Source organism: Acanthisitta chloris, unplaced genomic scaffold, assembly GCF_000695815.1.
Source record: "Acanthisitta chloris isolate BGI_N310 unplaced genomic scaffold, ASM69581v1 scaffold43419, whole genome shotgun sequence".
Classification (NCBI taxonomy): Eukaryota; Metazoa; Chordata; class Aves; order Passeriformes; family Acanthisittidae; genus Acanthisitta; species Acanthisitta chloris.
In genome coordinates this window covers 9678-34855 of record NW_008691702.1, presented here as the reverse complement: position 1 = coordinate 34855, position 25178 = coordinate 9678, and the positions used below count along the sequence as shown (strand labels likewise).

Genomic DNA, 25178 nt, shown 5'->3' with positions numbered 1-25178 from the left:
ATAAATAAAATACATATTTAAATATGTATATTAAAAAATAGTATTTTCAGGTCTTCTGATTTTTCTCCATTCATGAGAATCCAAGCACTGGAAGTCTGGGTGACAAAGTCAAGAGAGACACAGAACACAACTGCAGCTCAGCTCCTCACAGTGTGAGTGAGGGAGAGCTCCCCAAAGGTTCTTCATGAGCACAGCTCAGGACTCCTATAGGAATGGCCATACATGATCTACAGCAGCACAGAGTAGGGGACAGCAGGTGTAACAGCATCATGTACTTCAATTGTCCTAAATTCTGGGTCTTAATCACATATCCTGTAGCAGCATATGTGAAACATCAAATATATGAGAAATATTTCCTTCTAACAGTTTTGCATTTGCTACTTTAATTTCACATCCTCTTATTCCACTTATGAGACAGAAAATGAGAGCTTCTTTTCTACTTTATATTCATCATTTCTTCATTTTTCAATGCAGTCTTACAGTTCTTTCTAAAGAAAGTGTATTAATAACTGATATCAGATGAACAAGCTTGAATCTTTAAATTGTCATGATATAAAACGGCAGAGCATTCTCACTGACCAAAAGTCAAGAAAGCAGACTATGGGACACAAATGGCAAATTATTACTTGCATGTTAATCTGATCTGCTGAGTTGTTGCCCCATTTCATGCAAAACTGTCAGCTGTCAATCATTTGGAAATCAGACCAAACCAGCTCATAACAATTATGTCAATGATAGGATGAAGTGTGACTCCAAATATGGGAAGAGTTAATGGCTTGGTGTTATGAAGTTACCTCATGAAAATGAGAATGGATTCAAAGAACTGAACAGAATATGCTCAGGTAGATGAGGGTCATGGAATTTGGATGCTACTTGTTTTTCAAACACAACAGGCAGCAATATGATCAGACAACCTTCTCAGCAGCACTGGATCTTATCAAGAGCTGTATCTTTAGATCCTGTATAAATATGTGGCTGAACAGGGATTTTGCCCTACAGTATAATAAATTAAACATTTCTTTTACTGTTAAGCATGAGCGGTGTTTAAGACATAGGTGACACTTTGTCTCAGAAGCAAAGAAATTTCTTTGAATAGCCACAAGTAATTTTAAAGCATACACACTAGAACCCTTGGAAACCTCATATGTAATTTTGTGCAGAGGCCAGTGATGCCAGAAACATCAGTTCCTAACAGAAATTCATTTAACTTACGTAATTTCAAAAGTCTGTTTATAATACAATTTACTCCTGTAAACCAAGTACTCCCTTGTACACTGGAAGCTGGTATTGCCTGCCAACTCTTTTCCTTATCAGAATGTCTTTTTTAACATAATTTTTTTAGAAATTACATTGACCTTTACCATTTTAAATAGAATCTTTCATGAATAGAATGTACCATGGTGGGAATCTCTTTCAGGACTGCATTCCTGGATGTATTTTGGAGTCACTAAAGGATTTTAGCCTTGGTAGCAGAAAGACATCTCATTGAAAAAGATTCTTCACCATATAACAGAGAAGAAAGCATAGAGATCGAGTAAATGAATTAAAGTAAGATTGATTTCAAACTGAGTCAGCCAGAATTCATTCAACCTTGAATAGAAAAGTCCATCCAAGTAACACCCAAGCATTTTCCTAGAATGGAAATTTTTATCACCTGCTGGACTTTTTTAGCAACTGCATCTACTAGATAATAAATACTGTGTTAGAGGGTTTGGTAAAGAGGCATCATGTTCCAGTGAATAACATAGCCCAAAGATAAATGAATTATGAGACAACTAAATCTGCAGCAAATGGAGAAGCTCATTCAATATGGACTGAATAGGAATGATTAAATACCTCCTTACATCTGTGGCAACTGATATCAGCAAGGAGACTCTTATCTGGAATTCTCATTTGGCCAGAACATGTGACAGCATACAAAGCAAGAAAGCACATTTCTCATTAAATGAATACTCTGTCTTCATTGCCTAAAAATTGCCAAGGAATAGCAATTAAATTTTCTAGCATCTGAATCACTTTCTTGTCAATAAACATCATAGGAGAATAGTGCATTAGTGTCTCAAATGAGCTTGCTTCCTATTTCAAAGAGGGGTAAGGATTGATGAAAGCACTCAAAACAGATGCAAGAAAGTAATGATTAACTTGTAATGAATACCTCAGGAATAAATCCAGCATATTAATAATAAACTTTCCTGAGCAATTAAGAATGTGGAGGCCTAATGAAGCTACATGGCTGTGCATCTTCCCCTTCTCTTTGGGCAAGAGTGGTAATAGATGTCCTTGTGACTGAATACTGCCTATACAGGATGACAAAGTCCTTGTTTGATGCTGAGCAAATTATTCAACTTCAAGATTAGATGTGGTCCAAACCCATGTATTTATCATTTTTAGAACGTTTACCGTAAGATACAGAAACTTGGCCTGTAAAAGTGCTAAACACATGCAGACCCAAGTCACTGTTAGAAGCATTTTATTAATATAATGCTAATAAAACATTTTAACCATATAATGCTAAGAACTCTGAAACAGTGGCAGTCCAGTGGCTCAGACTGGATATTTAGAACTAACAGAAGACTTTGACCTTAATCTCTCTGTACCTCAGCTTCCCAACTGCAAAATGCAGATAATACCACTCTCTCATCTCACAGGGGATTTGTGAGGATAAACTCAGTCATGATTTTGAAGCGTGCTGATAGTATAGTGATAAACGCCTTAAAACCAGTACAACAGCAAATAGTTCAGTTTTTGGAGCACATGATCATAAAGAATAACAAATTTATGGAGGGACAATGAAAATATTGACTAGCTGCTGATTAAACAAACACGAAAGATACTGTGCACTCAACAAAATGACAGGTCATGGGAAAGCAGTACAGGATCACATAATCCAAGGACTGCATTACAGGGTGTAAGCACAGTGGAGTAAAATTAAGGTTGGATGAACAATCTTAACTCAGTAGAAGCTCTTAATGTTATAGACTTTGTAACAGCTTTCATCTTCTCCAAACTATCAATATAAATTTACAAGCAAATATATGTACACCTATATTTTCAAGATTACATTTAAATGCAGCTATACAGAGGTGGGCAAAGCCCCAGATACTTCATTATTCTTAGTTCATCCAGCTTGTTTCTGGAAGAAATTGTTTCCAGTGTATCCTTACTTCACCTTTTCAGAGAGTACTTCTTTCCCAAGGCTGCCTCAGGGTCCTGCTGACGGATTGCTCTAATTGCAGTTGGTGAAGTAAAGAAGGCAGCTACTTCATGCTCTGCTAGCACACGGAAATAGGCACCAGCATCTGGCGTTCCCACAGGCTTCCCCTATGGAGAGAATAATTTAAAATGTCACAAGATAAAAATACCTCATAATTTCTTGACAGTTCAAGGCTTGAACACATAACAGTAGTGGTAGCACAGCAACAAAAGTAGTTTCAAGACTTTAAAGAAGGCTTTGTTAAAAATAATAATACTGTGAGTGTATTCACTTACAGAAATGAATTCACAAGCTTTGGGCACGATCTCTTACACGAACACAGCACATACTAGCTAATATTTAGAAAATTAGGACAAATGGACATGCAAATGAAAAGATAGACACAAAGAGCTGGTTTTGCACTGCCAGCAGAGGGAGTCATGTTTACATCTGCCCGGATTGAGAAGTAGTCTGGAAAAGTCCCACAGTCCCTCTGAATAAGGAGTCTTTGGATACAGTGCCACTGCAGTTATATTCCCATGCACAGGCCTATGGGACATAATGGCAACTTTTTCTTACCTAGAAATTTATCTCAATTCTGGAAAACTTCCCACTTAGCTGCTTACAACTGGCTTCTTGGAACCATTGCGTGCCTAACCCATGTGAAGCCTAGATTGAAGCTGAAGATCTCTTTTCTGTTTTAGTGTGCAATCAGACTGTGGTCTAGTTTGGGGTTGGGTTTCTTTAAAAGAAACTAAACACTGTGTTGAGCTAAGGGGCATAGTCGAGCAAATTGTAAACAGAAGTAATCATTTATGATGAATTGTTCTATGTTAAGTAATTTTAATTTAAAAAAATAAAATTATCATTAATACTTCTCTGTATTGCTGAAAATATGAAAAGCAGTGAGCACAGGATCATACAGTCACAATCTTACTGTATGCAGTGCATGAACTGCTCCATACACATTCTGGGATTATTAAAAGATGATGTTTATGTAGAATGAGTTTTAGCTCTACCAGTATCACCACAACGTTTTCACTAGAAAGACACACTTAGAAGATGGACTTCGACAGAACATGCAAGACAAGAGAGACATACACCTTTCATATTGCAAACACAGCTTTGTCAATGCTTTATGCAAGAAGCCACAAACACAGAGAAAGTTTCACTACTGAAATGTCATAATCTTTTCAGCAGTTCACCAGTCACAAGACAAAGTCATACATTCACCACCCTCATGTAAACGCAAATTTGGAATAGACAGATTAATGGCTCCAGTGCAAAAAAACCCCAGCGTATTAAACTCTAATTAACACTTTTCACTTTATCAAGGTGCAAAAGGAACAGAGGCATTTAAATACCTTGAAAGAATTTACAAAATTCAGTATTTTTACTCTGATATTGAGGCAACACAGTAAATGCCTTTATGAAAACTCACACTAATCTAGTTAGTTGCCCCATCCCAGTATAATAAGCAGCATGCTCACTGTGATGCAGGTTCACAGCAATCCATCCCTTTCCCTCTCTCCCATCTGCCCCCTCTGCTGCTGTCTTCCCCAGGCTTGCTCTGCATCCAGCTGTGCCTCAACATTGACAAGAACACCGATGTACCTTTCATCAGACTCAAAGAACACAGGACAGCCAAGGTTGAATACATACCATTGATTTTGCAGCCCTGTGGTGAGACACTGCTGCTGGTAAGAGGTATGCTCAAAAAGATCACCATAAAAGATTTTAAAAACCAAGACAAAATAGAACACACAATTGAAAAGATATTTTTTGTTTGTTTTTGAAGGATGGAGCAGGTGGTGAGAAGCTAATGGAGAGAAAATAAACCCAAAAAACCCAGTTCCCAGACCAAGTAGCAGGGAGTAGTATAACCAATGCCAAAACCCCTCTTTTTGCAAATAGACTATTCTAAATTACCAAAAAGAAATGCAAAATAGTATTTTCTTACTGAAAAAGAGTTATGTCTTTTATCCTGTCAGATAACACACAGTTCCCAAAGAAAAATCTTTCACCAGACTGCCCTTAAGCATCATCCTAGTGGACTTCTTCATCACAACTTTTATGCATTCATCAGTATTTGTTTATGAATGTATTTGTTCAAGTTGATGTCCTCTCCCTGTAATGTTCACTCTACCTGCACATCTGTAGCCACCTGGTTAGGAGTTCAACTCCACATCACTAATGCTAAACCAAATGGTCTCACGCTCTGAAAAATGCCGAATTTCCACAAATGTCTCATTAACTAATTATGCAATTAACTAGAATCAATCATCTTGGACAATAAAAAAACCTAGTTATGGAGCAATCTCAAATTGGTTAGTCTGCCAGTAATAAAATAGACTGTTGCTTTTAACCAAATGGGAATATCCAGAGCAAATAAAAGGCCTATGTCTCAACCCAAGCACACTCAGTCCATCCCAGGTCCTCCTTCACCCTTGATCCCTGCCCAAACTAAGTCAGAGACATGCCTGTGCCTCACACTTCCAGCAAGCTCAAGTCAGAGCCTGAGAGCATCTTCCACAAAAGTAGATGAACTTCAGGAGTGCGTAGGTAGGCATGCAGCAGTCTGCCAGTTTGATATTTATGTCACAGGTAAGCTACAGAAGCTTAGGTCTGGAGTTACCAGTCTCAGATTTAGGAGAAAGCCAAATTAAAGACAAACAGCAGAAGAAACAGAAAATTTGCCTGACAGTTGAAAATAATACCCAGAGACTAAGGCAACACTTAAAATATTCATTTAGGGAAAAGAAATCTAGCCCAGCTGTAAAATATTCTTACTTATTCTGCAGAAAAGCCTCGGCAGCTGTTCACAGTTTAGCAAATGCATAAACAAAATCTGACATATCAAACCAAATCTGAGACAGCGCAAATTAATTTCAGAGCCAAAAAGACTACAAATAAAAACGCCAGTGAGAGTTCTCATTTATTATATAAAAATTTTAAGAAGTACTGAAAGATGCCATGAGAGGCTTATTACCACATGCAATTTTGATTTTTAAAAGCTAACCATATAAACAGTAAAACACAGGGTAATTGAATTCAGAATATGCTGACATTGCTGAGTCAGTTGGGAACTATGAGCAAACAAGATGCTTCCACTGGAGTTTTGCAGCAATCAATTCAAGACCTGTTGCCACTAAGCATTGCATCAATACTGGAGATGAAAATGGATTTTAAAGGTTAGTGGCAATAATATTGGTGGTTGGCAGGAACTGAGAGCATGGTAAACAGGAAAAGGGCAGTCAGAGAGTGATCTGTCTCACCTAATGCAAAAAAAAAATAAAAATAAGAACAAGCACTTCTTGTATCAGCTAGGAAGATTCAAGTAGAAAATACTTTCTTTTAATAATGAACCACAAGACTCTGAGGCACACAAACAGATAGGAACATCTCTCTGGAAGCATCTAGATTTAGTACATAATTTCAGAATCACAGAATCTTCAGAGCTGGAAAGGACCTACAAAGATCATTTAGTCCAACTCCTGGACTTGCACAGGACATCCCTGAGAATAACACACTGTGCCTGAGTGCATCGTCCAAATGCTTCTTGAACTCTGTCAGGCTTGGTGCCATGACCACTGCCCTGGGGAGCCTGTTCCAGTGCCCAACCATCCTTTGGGTGAAGAAACTTTTTCTAATATCTAACCTAAACCTTACCTGACACAACTTCAAGTCATTTCCTCAGGTCCTGCCACTGGTTGTCAGAAAGAAAAGATCAGTGCCTGCCCCTCCACTTCTCCTCACAAGGAAGTTGTATACGGTGATTTATGAAATGTCTAACATCTGAGCAGACATCCTGAGGCAGAATGCACTGATTATTATGATTTCATACATGATTATGAAAGAATATTCATAGTCAAGCAGCAAGAATGATCAAGGGGATAGAAAAATTCTCATGTGGAGAAAGTGAGAAGCCACCAGGATGGATTACGTGAGGAAAAAGACATAGAACAGCTATAATAAAATATTCAACAATGCATTAGTAACAGTGCAGCAACTTCCTTTCTGTCTGACCACTAATAAGGTGTTCTTCAAGTAAAGCTGAATTCAAAATTATGAGGAAATTTTCTCAGCATAGGAAATGTTACACATGGACTCAGTGCCACTAAAACCTCTGATGCCAAAGCAGACACAAAATCCTGACACATCAGGATTCAAAAGAATATGTTCATAGAGGCATTCATCATTCTCTTGGTGACCTGCTGCCAAACCTCCGCTATGGACTTGAGATGACATGTCGTACTGAATTCGCTCCAGAAATAAAATCAGTACGGGTGATGGCAGAAAGATCACAAAATTGCCAGACTTCAGAGACAGTGCTTGCTTTGTAAGCTGATGGTACTGGCTTACAAAACCATCCAGCAGGAAGGCTCAATGTCTCCAAGAACTGTGCCAAAGGAGAGTAATTTTAAGCCTGTTGCTGTTGTTATGTACCCTGCAGATATGTTGCAACAGCAAGACCCCAGTAAGCATTGAGAAAGCCTCCAGGTGCACAGCACTGTCTTGCTACAGCTCTGTGTGGAATAATAGCTGCTTCTCTGTCCTATACCACTCAAATGAAGCCCTTAACATATGGCTCCTTGACAAGTGTGGGCATTCTCTTCCTTGCCCTAGCTGCAGCTCAAAGTCCCAAACACTGGAACTGTGACGATGCCTTTTTCCTGACATCACAGGACCATAAGTAGTAGCTAGACTTTCTCTTCATCCTACCCTGCTGCTTACAGCTTGCAATCCTATTAGCAACAGCAACCCAAAGTGGGCTGTGAGACTTCACGTAACTTATTTATAGCTGAAGTTTGTCTTGTCTTTGAGAAAAGTAATCCAGAATAGATTATTTAAAAAGAACTATAAAAACCAAACCAAATCCAAAAACATCCCCGCTCTACTCAAAAGAGTTCATTACTGTTTTCACATTCCTGACAATACTGTGACAGTAACTAAAAACTGAAAGTACATAGTTTCCATAGTAATTGTTAAAATGCCAACTTGTCACCTAAGTAATTTAAAAATAAACAAAACACTCTAAGTAGTGAGGGTATGAATTCAGCACAGTTTACATTCCACAGGGGTTATCCACAGGCAAAGGGGATGATAGCTCAACAGCAAACTGATACTCCCTAACCCAAAACCCATCATTAGGCAATCATTTAAGAAATTTGACTACGAATTTATGAACATTCACTGTTAAGGCAGTCTTCTTAGCAGAAGAAAAATTACACTTTATTCTCTTTGCAAACATTATTTTTGTTCCTGTGTGTACAGAATGAAAACCTCTTCACTGCAGTGATTCTCTTCTGACAATTCATGCAGCAACTGTGGCCCAGTGCATCATCAGTGGTCAAAACAGCCACTATAAAACTATCAAAGTCTTCTTCCTATCTTCAAGTACCTGCCATTTATCTCACACGGCTTTCCTCTTCTAATTAACTAGTGCGGTGGTGCCAAGTCAATTCCTTTAGATTTTCCCTTTAGAATTAACATCTCTTAGGTGCTTAAACATTAATTAGATTATAGTAATTTCATACTCAAGCTAATACAATACTTGAGTCTATAAATGTGCATTTCTACTACTGGGTGAAGTTTTTCCTCCTTCTTATTCAGAAGATCAAGGAAGTCCACCACAGTGGTTCCCAGACTTAAATTTTATTAATTTAGTGCGAAATCACTGGGGTTTTTCCAGACAAACTAGAAAATGGAATTCTTTTGTAAGAGAATTAAAATTTAAAAGGAATAAAAACTATGTATTTCTATACTTTCTAGTGAAAGTAATTTATAACTGTCGTTCCCTGTTTAATTATTTGTAGAGATCCTAAATTCACTGAGGCTCCCAAAATTTCATACCAAAACTATCTTGAGCATATGGAGATGAAATAAAGATGGAGATGGGGTTTGAAAACTATTCAACATTAGGCAAATTGAGCAAGTTATAAAAACAGCCTAAAAGAGAGTTCAATTTCTTTCTTCCCCAAATTTCACATATTTAGAGTCCATTCACTCCAAATACATGTATGCCTGCTGTCTCCAAAATTTCTTCATCAAAACAAAGGAACTTAATAGCTTACTATTAAATAAAGTAGGATTCAAAAAAAAAATTTTTACAAAAATCAAAGCAATACTTTTTGACTAATGAAAAGAACATCTGAAAACTCTGAACGATTAAATACACTTGGAAATATAAGAAATAGCCATGCACATGAGGAGGAAAAATGAGATTACTATCTATACAGGTATACTTACATAGCATGTAGGCTTTCCTTTATCAACACCCATCTGCATATGGGAATGCACATGTATGACACACTCTGACACAGCAAGGACAAGCTCTTAGCTCTCAGCAATGCTGAGATTTCTCACACTCCTACATATACAAGTAAGAATTTGGTCTACCAACTCTTTAATCAAAACAGTTGATGGTTTACTGTTTCATGTACTATTAAACGAGCAGTAACCCTAACCACCAGGGGACTATTACATACTGCAGAGTTAGTGATCCAAATAATAGCTGAGCTGAGAAGGTGCAGGGCTCTGTTGTGCTTGTCTATCTCTTAACTTTGCCCAGAAGACCTATCCTGTATGAGTGAATCCAAGTGAAGTTAGAAAGTGAAGATTTCTAGCTTGTGTGAAGACCATATACCATAAAATTAACATATTGATCCATACTATCTAACACAATAAAACAGTCATCAACTATAATATCAGCAAAGATCAGATATTCTTTTCCTACAATGTATTTCTGTTTCAGAAATCTTATTAACTCTGGTTACATATAAAAATAATAAAAATAGTCTAAGTTGCTGGGAAAGCAGATGCAAGACTGAAAGACAGAAAAACAGCGTGTTAGTACATAATTTAGTATAGCTTACAGTGATGTTCACACATCCTTTTCAGTCTTCATTTCCAGGTAACAGAACAAGGTCAAAATAAGTAACAGGGATTTTTCACTTAAAGATACTGAATTTCCAAAGATTTCACAGGGTATTTTCATACTACAAAGATGTAACAGCAAGAATTGTTACCACCAGTGAGGAGATAGACAAATGGAGTACTATTGGATTTAGTGTAGCACACAAACTGTTCTTCCTCACCCTTTCACCTCAGGAAAATGCATGTGAAAAAAAGACCACTGAATATCTCAGTATGCAAAGCCATTTTTAGAGCCAAATCCTGTTTCTCTTGTTCACAATGGTCTCTTCTGCCACCACAATAATGCAGCAAAGTGTTCAGACCATTTCTCTTCTTCATAGGAAAATGATCTTTCTATAAGCAATAGAAAGAACATTGTCATGATCTCTTTCTTCCACAAGTAGTTGAGAGCCCACATGAGTTAACTGAAGACGTTAATATCAATCCTCTAATTATTTAGTGGACCTTTAGGAGTTCTCAGAGATGTATCCATGCTTGCACTACATAAACAAACAACACACAGGAGTAATCTGACATGCCTGACCTCTGAGCTCAGCAGAAGGTATAAGACAGCAGTACAGTGTGTACACATGCTCTACAAAATGTCACAAATCCACCTCTGCATCTGGAGGTATTTTTCAAACTCAATAATACAAGTATACAGTGCTTGTTCTTCTGGACATTTTTATCCATCCATACAAATGTATGTATTTGAACCCATGAACTGAGGTAAATTTCCTCTAATCCCTTTTCCACATTAAGATGCATTTAGTTACCTAGGAATCCTTTCTGCAAAAGTCTACCTTATGAGTTTAACATATTCTCTCACTTGCTGCTTTTGAATTATTTGTTGTTGTTGTTGTTGTTTTCCTAGTATTTTGTCCTATTGCTTTTAAACAAGTACCTTCTGCCCTATTTTAAAAACTACTTGATTACTTTAACTTGAAATGCCTAGAAAAACACCTTACTTCCTAACGTCTTTCAGAACTTGTATGTGCACTAAGAATGAAGCATCACTCCCTCAATCAGCAAGTTGCCACTTGACATTGACTGAAAAGGATTCAGAAGTTCCACTGTGAGGTGGTTTGTAAATTCGGAGAACTGAATGGATTCCACCAGATTAGTACACTGTAAACTCATCAGAAAAAGAGCAAGTCATAAGCAATACATGAATGCCTGATTTTCATTGCCATAGTTACACTGCAGATATTCTCTGCATCATGTATTTCAATAAAGCATTGCAAGCTTTCATGCTTGGCACTGAATGTAAGCAAATCAGTAAAATTTATCTGGACAGAAGGTACAGTGAGATTCAAATTAAGAATAACCATTTAAGTTTTCTCCAGCTGCTACAACTACTGACATGCATTAAGGCATGTGAGCTTCTCTGTCTTGGCTGTTTAGGGGGAAAAAAACCCTGGTACTTGTTATCATCTGTGTACTTTAATAAAAATAGTTGTTTTGCAAATGTGCTTTTCTCAGGCATTACTGAAAAATCAATGCACTGCCTAGAAGACAAAAAACCAAAGTTATTTGCCTGAGATCCTACAGAACATAAAATTATGTGAAGAAAAACATCCTGACGAATGCTTATTTTCAATTTCATAGAATAACACACTACTCACAGTCTTTCCATGAACAGAAGAAAAAGTTACCAGTTTTAAAATTCAACCACGAAGTTAGAACATAACCATGAAGACAGGCACACATTCCAAAACACATTTCTAAGACTGCAAAATTTGCTTTGCTTTTAAACATTACATTTTGTTTCTTATTTTACATTTTTCTATTACAAAAATTATAAACGACAGCATTTTGTACAAAGCAACGTATACAGGTGCCACCTAGGCACAATCTGCTGTAGTATGAGAGATATCAATCTTCTTCCTACTATATGTACTGGCAAAAATGTGAAATAATAGCATGTAAAATGAACAGGAGCACATATGGTGTCACACTTTGTTTACATAGCAAATCGTGAGGTGAATTAGAGCAGATTAGTAGATCAAACCATTTTATGCCAAAGCTCTTTACCTCTTCCATTAGATGTTCTTTGAGGTTTATTTTAGACTAGACTTAGCCTTGCTCATTGCACCAAAAATACAGCTCAAAGTCTTCTGATGGAAAGCTGTCCTACAGATCTTTGCTCTCTTGACTGAAGTGACTTCTCTTCTAGGAAGTGTCAAGCTGTCCCTTTAATTTGTTTCATGCAGATGACAGTAGCATGTCAGTTCACACATCATCAGTAGACTCCACCATAGTTTCTACATCCCCAATCTTCCATTACTCTGGTTACAAAACTAAAACATATGCCAGTGCCTTCTTGCCAAGAAGTCACAGGATCATTCATGATGTCCTCAATGCCAATGACCAACATAAGTGCTGCTGCATATGTGTACTCTGACAACAACACAGCACAGTCCTAATTTAATTGTGCTTTTACTGAACACACAATGCAACCACAATCTACATTTGGTCATCTGAAAGACACTAGGCTATGGGGGACAGACACTGTGCAAATGTTTCTTATACTTCGCAAATTCAGGGTATCACTTTTAGTCTGAACCAGCAGTGAGGACATCTTTGAGATGTCCTTCAGACTGAAACACTGATCACAGCTTCTGCAGCACCTGTATGCACAGTTATCTGCTCTCTTTGTCATGGGTGGGGCATTCAACAATGCACTTGTGTCAGGACTTCCCTCTTTAAGTGAAAACAGTCATCAGTTTACTGAGCAATCGGGAGAGCATGGAATGGAATGGGAGGAATACCACTGGGCATCAATGTCTTGCAAACTGGCAAATGTTATGCAATGATAAAAAAGAACTGATCCCCAATACTTCTCTCTGTCCTCAGTTTTTCTTTCCCCACTTTGTGTGCTTCACATACTCCCATTCTTTATTCAATCCACTCAATCCAAAAACCTGGCTAATTCAATTATGCCTGACTGCAGCCTGCCATGTCTTTCCCTTTAAGACCTTTCCTAAGTGTGACTTGCAGCAGAGAAAGAGATAATATATTGCCAACAACCACCTGATGGTCATTAGTAAATATGAAGTTGCACATAGCTTTTGGCCCTTTTGCATACCACACGAAGTACTTCAGAATAAGGTGGGAGCTCTTGACTATTTAAAAGCTTTCTGTTGGCATATGTGCTTTTCACTTGTCCTGGAAAACTTCACAGCAGTGCAGTCCCACTCATTGGATACTACCATGTGATCCCAAGCAGCAAAGTTTCAGTCTTAGCTTTCTCTATAAAGATGGTATTCATGTGACTAAAGCCACTCTGTGAACCAAATCAATAAGCAAGGAAATCAGAGGACTGACTTCAGAATTGTGCTGATGCTGTGATTTCAAATATCAGGTAGATACACCCTTAATGACCACTGCTTTTCTGGACTTTAAGCATCTTCTGCTTGTAAGAATCTCTCTTATAAGTTTATAAAGAGATTGAACTTCGAGCAGTAAAGCATACTTCTAACTTCCAAAACAGGATGCAGCAAGCCATAGTCAGTTCTGTAGTCTCTGATGCACCACAGCATTCAAACAACTTTAGAGGCAATCTCACCTTACTACCACTGTCCATGCTTTTTCAGTATCCAGGATTCAGAAACATATTTACTCAAAAATCAGGAACAAACCCAGCACCAGCTGGCCACCAACAGAAGTGTATGAGTTCATTACAGTGAAGCAGATCTCAACCAATACCAACTTAACTGGTTGTGCAAACACCAAAGGATTGTTTTGTTAATGCTTGTTTATGAAAACTGTAACAATCTATTTCTGTTCTAGTACGGTCATTTTCACTTCTACAATATAATAATAGGAAGATGGAGAAAGTTTACTTGTACTATCCATTTCCTTAAAAAGAACTTCTGCACGTATGATAGTCTGTAAAACAGTATGTTTCCACCACATCATGCTGACTCCCCTGCTTCAGAAGGGCTGGGTACAGATGGTACTCTAACAATTGCTATATTTACAATGTTGCCAAAGCCTGTTTCATGTGCTTTTTCATACCCTCAGTATCCAGTACATTCACTATACTTCTGCATGTTCTGAGTTACCTCTGGATTTCTCTTAGTGGTTCACGTTTCATATTATCACTACAATTCAACAGAGGTTATCAGCATGCCACAATAGCAGAGATCAAACAACTTCTGCCTCTAGGACCACTGAAAGACAAAACAATTACTAGGTGGGCATCATGCTCCACAGTGTCAGAGAAGATGGGATATACCCAGAATTCTTAATGTCAAGTGAATGCAGACAACCAAATCTCAGCATGCTTAAGAGCTAACAATGTCGGTGCTTTCACAAAAAAAATGTCTTTCACTACTACTGATGGATACTTCACTCCCTGAAGAACAATGAAGATGCCTCATGCAACACTGTATCTTCTTGCCTGGTGATTAGTGAGAGAATCAACAATAACTTCCAAAAAAATAATAATGTAAGGCAGCATGATTGCTTTTTGAGCACCAAAGTTAGGATGCAGTAGGCCACTCTAATTGGAGTAATCTCCTGTCCATCCTGTGTTTCATCTCCCAGGTAGAAGGACTAAGCCCTGAATGTCATCTGAGTCTTGGCTTCAGTTGCCTTGAGTGGTAGAGGGAAGAAAGAAGAGACAAGTCTCCTTAGAAGTTCTGGTTCCAACCACAGAGCTCTCAATTGCATCCAACCCAGAGCCAGTAAGTATTTTTCATCTCAAGACATGCAAAAACACAACACCCTCTCCTAGATCCATAATAAAGGTAGTCTAATCAGCAACATAGGTACATTCTACCATCTGCCATTTCTGGGTCTGTTGTTTTGCAATTCCTTACCTTACTAACCATCACCACTCACACAGATGAAGTAGAAAAGCTTGAAGAACAGTGAAGTAAGTTTTTCTCAGAAATTACTGTAAACAGGATAAACACTGAAGATATACACACTATTTAAACATCTGTGTCACAAACAGGCACAAACAGGATCATCAGCTGGAGGAGATGCTGCCTTTGCCAAGGCTGGCTTAGAATGGATCATACCTCATACAAAACTGTAGTATTCCCATGAAGAAGAGGTCCATAGCAAATGTAGGAATGACCAACAACCCAGCCTAAATCCGAAGCTGCCCACCACACCTAAAATGAAATAAAAACATAAATACAGTGAGGAGCTTTAAGAGGCAGTCAAAAACATTTACATGACATTTAAATAGAATTACCTCACCAGGTCTGAGTCCGTATACAGCTGACATTGTCCAGTTTAGCATAACTGCATAGCCACCTGTTGGTCTGACAACACCCTAAGTGAGAAAATTTGAGTATTTAAGATAATTTGAAGGATACAATGGTATTCTTGTCTTCAATTAAATGTTCAGGTTTAAGCAGGAGTAGACTTGCCTAATACCAACACTCCTCAATTAAGAAAAGGATCTATTCCAACAAGAACATGCTTGTACTAGCATTTCCACTAAAGAATTTTAGAAAACAAACATAAACTAAAACAAACATTAAAAACACAATTAAAGGCCTAGATGACAATATTTTTCAGATGATAACTAATAAAACTAGAATTCTCTCATTAGAATTGCATATACAAATATTTAGTCAACATAAGCTGACAAAAAATAAGAGATTATTTACCTCAGTTAACCTGTGCCACCTAAATGCTAGGAATGTTCTAAATTCATTGTCTAGTCTCTTTATATCATCACTGGAAAAGAGGAACACCTGTGAAGTAGACTAGCCCTAAAACAAATGGGGTCAACTACTCCCAGAAATGTACCTGCCTTTCTGCACTGACTCTTTATAAAGATGTCAGAAGATTGGCTCAAACCAATGTATATTTTGCAAGTTTAATATCTAGTGCACATACGAATGCAAGAACTTCCCAGTCTTAGTCTAAAAGAGGGATGTGAAAATTAGAATGAGAGAGTATCAATACTGCCATGCACCTTGGTAAATCAAACGAAAATTAGAATGAGAGAGTATCAATACCATCATGCACCTTGGTAAATCAAAAACCAGCTCTGAAACACCATTAACAGGAACATTTTGGACATATTTTGCAATGCTTAATATACATTTCATCATTTTATAGTACACTGTTCCTAGAAGAAAGAATTAGGTAAAACTATGTCCTGGTGTCCTCAAATAACATTCAGATGAGATCCATTGCACCAAACAAATAGCCACTGCGCAGACATTGCGATGCAGCTATCTGTCTGTGCTAGGCATGGTACATTCTCTTCAAGTACTTAATGGAATGAAATAGGCACTTTCAGGCCTCATCCAAGGAACAAGGGACTGTAGAGACATATTAACTCATTAAAACAGAAACTGCTAAAGCAAAGAATGGTTAACTAACACTTCACGAATTTCAGACATCAGATTGGTTTTGTTAGACTCAGCTTTTAACTTAGCCCCAGCTCTGAGATTAATACGTTTTGTTATGAAGGTCATAACTGAGTAATTTTACTTGCATCACCATTTAAGTTACTTAAATGAATAAAAAAGTTATTTTATTCACTGACTTAATATTACAGCTTAGCATTATTTGACAATCTCCATCTTACAGGGCTGTTTTATTCAAGGTGTCCACGTTTTTTCTCTGGAGAGCCAACACAGTGAAGTAAACTTCAGAAAACTTTTACGTCTGAGATACTATACTGAAACTCACAGTCCAGGAACATGCCAGTTGCAACAAAGGATCTTATCTTGGGCTTCTTGGCAATGCAATTGAAATAGTTCAAGATTCACATGTCGCTTTGAAGTACCCGTGTCAAGGATAAAAGCAGAAGACATTTTTTTCAGCAAAACTGATGTTTTCCCTCACATCCTCATGGATTGTGTACTTTATAGGCAATATCATTAAATAATTTTCTAGTAGTAGTCTAAGCACTGTCATATCCAGGGATATGTGACAGTGTCTGAAGACCACAGCCAGAAAATTGCACTCAGCTTGTCTTCCACACTCACTATAAAAGAGCACTGTAAGTACCAAGCAAATACCCTAGAGTTCACTTTAAAATTGCAAACCTCTACAACCAGATCATTAAAATTAACTGACATTTGAAAGCAAACTTTTTCAAAGAATGCCCTGTGTTAATTTTCACTTAATCAGTCTAGACTTTCATGGAAATTATGTCCTCAGAATTGTTCAGTAGCACAAGCTTTCAGAACATGCTTAATTCCATTTAATCTGTAATGCCATTCACTCTATTTTAGCTGCAGGAAAATTAGCTAATATGTAAATAATGAACAAAACTAGTCAGCAACAAATGCTATCACACAAGTGATACATTAACTAATCTTGCCATTAAGTGACTATACTACGCTTATCTAAACCAGTTAAAACACAGAAGATAGTAATCAATAATAGACATTCTGCTGTCCTCAAAGGTTTGTATTACACAAACATTTTGAAGCAAATGCAGCTTATCTTTATATTACTACTATTTAAATAAACAGACATGATTTATTCACGGACACTTACTTTCAAGTAGTGAAATGTGAATAAATGAGATTAAACCATTTCTAGCAACACTTATCATTCATAGCACTGTGTTCTGGCAAACATTCTCAACCTTTTTAATTAAATATTTTCTCAAGTGGAACTGCAGATAGGTTGGCCACAGACACTTAGACTACAGATAGGCGTTTACCTTGGGCAAGCCTGTTGTTCCAGATGTATACAGAATATAAAGTGGATGGTCTGAGGGAACAGAGACACATTTAGAACACTGTGCTTTTGCAAGCTCTTCTTCCCAGTCAAGATCACGACCTTGGATAAGAGGAACATGGCCCTGGCCATTGAAAAATAAGAAAATTGTCAAAAGAAAAACAGATGAAATAAATGGAGTTAGGTCAAAAAACATGCACTATTCATTTTCTTTTAGACAGTACTATTCAGTTTTCTGTACAGTAATCTCTCTGCTGCATTAATCTATTAACTATTTAAATCTTAAAAATATAAAGTTCATCCTTAAAATTAAAATCCAAACTACATGAGACACAGTAAAATTTTACTTGTAAAAAACAAAAGGCACATGCACTACATAAACATCTGAAAGTTAACCTAAAGGCATAACAACTGTACACCCACCAAATTAGGTCGCTGGTAAATGAGAACCTTATCAGGTTTGGTCTGTACCCTTGCCAGTGCTCCTTCTAGAAGGGATATGTATTCTACTTTCCTTTTTGGTTCTACTCCAAAACTTGCTGTTACAATAAGCTTGGGCTAAAAAACAAAAAAAGAATTAGATTGTTAATAAATACATTTGGAATTTATTTTAGATACATGACCTAATAACATGCTTTCCATTAAATTATTTGATTAGTGATGTCCAATGTATAAAATTTGTCTTCACATAATTAGAAACAGGTTTAGACCAGTTTTCTAAGGAAATCAAGCTTGTGCGATCTTGCTGTCCATGCATCTGCTACTTGTTCAGAAGCACACTAATAACCTCTGATACCTTCACGATTATCAAATTTGAGTAAGAAATCAACAATACTAATTTCTTGTAAGTTGCACAAAAATTAACAAACACAGATTAAAAGATCCATCTCCATCTAAGCCTCTCCATTAAGGAAAACTGGTACCAGGATCTCAATGATTCTCTCTCTAGTTTAGCCTGCTTTCTAATGCCCTCAGCTGCATATTTCAAAACTAGCTGTAGCACTTTGCTAGCTCTTTCCCAGCCAGTAATTAAATAGCACAGGACAGAAAACAGGAGAAAGAGCGAAAAGAAGGCAAACAAGAGATGGCAGGAAATTAGAAATAGAGGAAGAGGATAAGCTAAAGTCATAAGGCACATGAGGGAAGTAAACCTAGAGTCTTACAAGTGCTGGTTGCAGGATTCAGGATGCAAAACCACTCAAAATCAGACTGCTACAGTTCTGGGGTATTTTTAGAACAATTTCTATTTCCAAACATGGATTTAACATCTCTGTCACATAAAACCTGTGGTTAATTTGACAAGAATTCCTGAGTCAAGAAATCTGCATATAAGCTATTTCAACTTGAGTCCCAAGACCAGTATTTTTATTTTTGGTTTTCAGGGAAGAAAAGGTAGCACCAATGAAACTATGTGTTAGAACACATTTTAATTGGTGAAGAATGAGTCTTCAAACTCCTTGCTTTTGGAGTTTTAAAAGCATATTTATCTTATGCCCCTCAGTTTGATCAAGCTAGTTTACTAATTGTATGCATTAGCATAAATCTCATTAAGTAGGCACAAACCACAATGCCACAGTTAAGGCTGCATTAAATTAGGTAGTGAAAGCACAGAGTAAATTGTTTTCTTGTGCAATAATAAAATGCTTCCTGTTCAAATCTGCCATTCAGGGACATTCCCTAATTGGTGTGTATTCAAAATACAGATTTCAGATGAGCTTTAAAATTTCAGCATTTGTCAACTTTATCTTTCAGGATGCACTGATTTAATAAAAGATGATAAAATACAATGCAGTTAAACTGAAAATTCATCTGAAGGCTATGCTGAAATTAACCTGTAATAAATGTAATAAACACAGTTCTATTCAATTGTTAAGATGAAAGACTGTTGTCATCACAAGCTTTACAGTCATTTGTAAATTATGCCACCTCTGCTTATCAACAGCTTTGTATGCTATTTTCTACTGCTTTACCTTTCTGCCTACTGACATTATTTCCCCTGCACCTCTGCTCCCATATTACTTTTATACACCCATTTACCACCTCTTCTGTGGCCCCAAGTAGTCCTGCATGGTTAGATTAGACAGAAATCAAACTAGTTTGAAGGAAAACCAGGAAAGTTCAAGGGTCTGCTGGAAAACAAGTGCCAGAGACAGTGAGCTGTAGCATAAAATATTGAAAATTATATATTCCCAGATTCAGGCAAAGGAAACAACCAAAAGAAATCTTGTTCTTATGTTCTATATCACTTCATCACGATTCACTGCAAAAGGCCTGTAACTGCCAATACCTGACACAAGTAGAAATTACCAATTACAGGACTTTGCAGCATTCCCAGACCTACTTAAAATTCAAGATAAATTAAGATAAGCTGGGAAAGTGTATGTACCTTTTCATAGTCAACAGAAAGTGCTTGTTATTTCTTTCACTCAGCTCTTCCCAGAGAACATGAAGTTTGGCCTTTCTTCCACAAAAGCATCTTACAGTCAGCTTTCCATTGCACATTGCACCACTGGAAAGTTGTGGATACCCTAGCCCTGGTGGTGTGCAAAGCCAGACTGGATGAGGCCTTGAGCAACCTGGTCTAGTAGCCTTGAGCAACCATGGCAGGGGGTAGCTGGGACTAGATGATGGGTTAGCTGGGACTAGACGATCTGTAAGGTCCATTCCAACCACTAAAATTCTATGATTCTATGATCTTTAACTCTTTCTGATTAATCTTCCCAACATCAGGTCCTGTACTGCAGCATCTAAACCAATTCACATAAAGGCCTAATAAAAAAGTCAAGTTATTTTGAGACTGCTTTAAATAACTTCTGAGTTCAGCAAAATACCATCTATCACAGATACTTATACACATGTCTTAAAGATAACCTCAGTAGTATGCAATTCACTTATCAAGAAAGCTTTACCATGGTACAAAATGGGATAATGTTTTCATTGAGGAAGATTTTAAATTGATTTGAAATCATATTGAGGATGTGTCTTTCCTCTTTACTCACAGTTTTATTATACATCAGATGGACCAAAAATCATCCATAATACTTAGCTCTACCTTCTAAAGAAACAAACAGGCCATGTAAATTATGATCTAATTCATGACCTGCCGCTAATAATTCTATAGCTAACCTTTCAAAAGACCTGCTATATGACCTTGGGTAAAACACTTAAACTTTCTCTGTTTTCATTTTAGTGCATGAAGCAAGGATTATGGCTAGTGAGTTGTCCCCCTTTGCTCCTTGGAGAAAACCTATTGGGATATTTAGCTAACAATTTAAAAATAATCTAGACGTAAACATACTAAATGATTCATGTTGTAGCAACCTCAATTTTTAGAAGTTTATAATTTTTTCTTCTACATTATTTTTCCCTAATTTTATGAGTTAACATTAATTTTTACAGCTTGTTAAAAAAGTGGGGAAGTGAGAAGACAGGAAAAACCACAGAGCTGTTGTTAGCCTTTCACCAACTTATTTTCATCATTCCAACAAACCATTTCAGCCATTTTATTAACTTTTTTGTTAAAATATCAAGGAGAGGAGAGGGAATGTATTCAACTCTCTATTTACAGATATTCACAAAATTCAAGCCTTGGTGACCTGAAAAACACTTCTGTACACAGGAATCTGAGTAAAAGTTCCACAAATCCTGTGGACTTTACCTTGCACGTTTTGGTTTATATAAAAGTTCCACAAATCCTGTGGACTTTGCCTTGCATGTTTTGGTTTATGTGTCTCAGCAAGGTAATTCAGTGATAAATGGCTAATACAGATAATGTGAATGATCCAAGCAACCAATCAAGATGACAGACTGTCTAGTTCACTATTAGAAAACAGGAACAGGCCGTTTCAGTACAAACATTGTCAGCTGGTTTGAAAGTAATGCACCCACAAGCTACTAATATGCCCATATAAGCTACTAAGTAGATTATTAAAGTACTATCTGTATTTTCACTTGCACAGACTTACATAATGCTTCATAAACAAGCTCAACTTGTGCCGAACATGGAAGCCTTTAAAGCATTCACCTCTATTAATTATGCTCTCTGCAGAGTCACTTCTTTAATGCAACTAATTCTGTAGCTGCTTTGATTCATGCAGAAATTAGATTAAGTAGAATTATAGCTGAAAAAATGTACTACCTAATATGTCTAAACATCAAGTAAGCCATTTAGGGTTGGCAGCATTTTCCTCATGCACTTGAAAATGCTGGGCAAAAAGCCAGTTTTAAGGTGCTGCATTGTAGAAAAAGATTGGAAAATGGGAGAAGAAAGTACATTCTATACAGGAAACAGCATGTTAAACTCACACTTTTTTAAACAGGGTCAAAATTTCTATCCCAGTGTCTGCTATACAAGTAAGTATCAACATCAGCACACATGTAGCACTTTGTTCAGATTGCAACATTAGGTGCTATAAACAAATTGAGATTGCATGGGACACAATGAAAAATGTTAACCCACCTGGAAGAAAAACTCTAATAGGTTTGTGCCATTGACTTGGAGGAGTAACTAATGCAATGGTGTTTGCTGTTCCAAACAGGTTATTACCTTTGCATGATCAATGCGAACCGAAAGCTCTTTAGACGCAAATCCACCAAAAATCAGGCTATGGATGGCTCCTATTCTTGCACAAGCCAGCATACAGTACACTGTCTGTGGAATCATGGGCATGTAGATGACCACACGATCTCCTTTCTTCACACCATGTCTGACCATGACATCAGCTAACTTGGAGACCTGTACTGATAAAACATTCACAACATAATAAAAGTTTCTCCGTATTTGCTGTAGCACCATAAAAAAAAAAAAAAACAACTTTCACACCATCAACAGACACAGAACATTAAGGAGACAAGCCAGTCTGATACAGAAAGTTGATAAATGATGCAAACAAGCTTCAATAAATTTAGGACAATTTCCTTTTTGCAAAAAACCACTAACATATTTTTATTTTGCAAAATAAAAATGGAATTAGGCTAGTTATTACATTCATTACAGAAAAAAAATCAACATCAATGTTTTGCGAGCTTTAAATGACACTCTAACCACTCATTCTTTTCTCCAGGTAGCTGTTTATATTTTGACTGTTTCTAGTTTGAAACACAAATCAGTGTGTAGAAATTTTCTCTCTACTACAGTGTTGCAAATTTCTCAAAATCTGAGACCAGAAATCTTACACCCTATACAAATTCAGAGAAACATGTTTATATTTAAGAGGTTATTTTTGCTCTCATTTTCAGGTTTTCATTTTTGGTATGCAGAAACCTGAGGACAGGTTGCATGGCAGCAAAGGACTGGAACTCAAGAAATGTGATAGATCAGCAGCAATGTCTCTATAACACCATGAGAAAATATTTATTGCCTTGACAATATACAATGTTTTGTCACAAAAGTAGTATCGAATATTTCATTAGTACACCAAGATGAACAATTTACCACACAGTAAGTTTTATTAGAGTGAGCATGGGAGCCTGTGACAAGCACTGTGCACTTGTCCCAACCTGCCTGTTGCAGCAGGGAAATGTGGCATCTTCTGAAGCAAAAGCAAATTACTCACTCCCCAGCAGCAAATGATTGAACTCAACTATCAGAGGTTTCTCAAGTTCCAGAGGCTGTCAGCTCTCTAATACTCAGTACCTAAATCTGCTCACTGCCTTTAAATTTTTCAGTTAGACATCCATTCATAGAGGTGTATAAGTAATAGAGGTAAAACTGCATGTAATTGTGTACAAAGCATAGGCCAATAGGTTAACAGGAGGAACTGTACACTAAGAAGAAGCCAAGTAGACTAATAAGCTAATAGGAAACAGGATGGAAGAAGAAACATCCCAGGACATTGTGAGCTGGAATACTCCATAAGCATGGTTACAAAACAATAACAACAGGAGTTTTGCTTGCATTAGTTTCACAATAGTGATAAGAAATTCTCTAGGAAGTCCTTGGGATATATGAAGACATATAAATCTAAGTTCAGAACAAAGGACTTGCTCTGTCGGGAACTCTTCTTCTCCACAGTAGTAAAATTCTTCTTTAAGAGGTTGCCATTCACTAGAAAATACTACAATAAACACAGGATGTTTAAACATTCTATTTTCTTTCATTATCAATGTAACACAAATCCGCTTACATATAAATTCATCAAATCTTAGCCATACTGCAATATTCCTCATTTATTCACATGCAATAGGTTTCAAGTAAAATTTCATCTTGGAAAAGACTTTTCTTCAGGTACTATCAGAAAAGAAAGGAAAGGGGGGACAAACTCCTGAGAGCAGCAGGGGGATGTTGCCTGTCCAATAAAACCCACCCAAGTTTCTGAAGCAGTAAAAATGTTTTCAGTGACCCAGCAAATAATGCAAGCAATGGAGACAGCCTAAGCCAACAATACATGTGCAAGCAGGACAGGAGGGAAGGACCTTCTTTCTCATGGATGAGATGGTCAGTGAGGTAGATTTTCTTTGAAATGTATTCCTTTCATTTACAGTATTTAAAAACATTGAGTTTTCTCTATTTAAAAAGTAACCACATTCAGTCCTAGAACCCTATCTGATACACATACTGAAGAGGATAATACAGCATTACTCACTGCTTCTCTCTTCACTGGAAACATATGTTCAGACTTTCAGTAACCTGAGACAGTAATATCCAGAAGCTCCAGATACATCTGCTCTGTCTTTGCAATTAATTCACAGCTCATCCACAATCAAACTATGCATATTTCTACACTTCTGCCTAAGGATTTAAGAAAATGGAAAGACAGAAACCCCAAGCATGCACTCCTGCATCAGAAGATAACAGTGTAACTTCCATTTTCTATAAACATCACATAAATCCCTGCTGTTATTTTCAACCACAAGAGAGAACATATTTATAAGGCAAAGTCATCACCACATCAGGCTGAAAACTCAGACAAATTAAGATATGTATATGATTTATATGTAACAGATCTCTTGTAATAAATATTGCTGATTATCAAGAGAAATTACCTTTAATTCTAGACCTATTAATACCTATCAATGTTCTATGAAACTGACATATGCTCTCAAAACTCAGCACAAACCAACAGTGCCTGGACACCTACACAGAGTTTATTGCCATATCACCAGCATTTACAGACGTTTTTAGGTAGGATTGGTGAATGTAATCATAAGTAAAGGTAACAACTTTATTTCCAGAAGTAAACTTCTATCCTTCCTATTGTGAAAATATTAAAATTTCCAAACTTATTGTAACACAGGGCTAATATCACCTTCCCTCAAAGAAATGAGAAAACTAATAATTATCTTTTCTGCTTGTGAGACTCTCAAGCAGAGTGTTGACAAAAGAGCCAGAGGCAAGAAAACAATATTTAATTAGTGTTTTGATAGTAAGTGTGGATAGTAGGCAATAAGTAGTTAAACACAA

General features: G+C 37.0%; 1 protein-coding gene across 1 annotated transcript in view; it reads right to left on the bottom strand.

The window, feature by feature from the left end:
- The window catches only part of ACSS3 (acyl-CoA synthetase short-chain family member 3), a gene marked incomplete at both ends in the record, with an annotated part of 33214 nt that overhangs the window by 2574 nt on the left and 5462 nt on the right, over positions 1-25178 (bottom strand). The window contains 6 exons of the mRNA XM_009082311.1: positions 3170-3321; positions 15139-15234; positions 15318-15398; positions 17760-17900; positions 18200-18334; positions 22323-22511. Coding sequence (XP_009080559.1) covers positions 3170-3321; positions 15139-15234; positions 15318-15398; positions 17760-17900; positions 18200-18334; positions 22323-22511 — 794 coding nt within the window. The remainder of the gene's footprint in view (positions 1-3169; positions 3322-15138; positions 15235-15317; positions 15399-17759; positions 17901-18199; positions 18335-22322; positions 22512-25178) is intronic.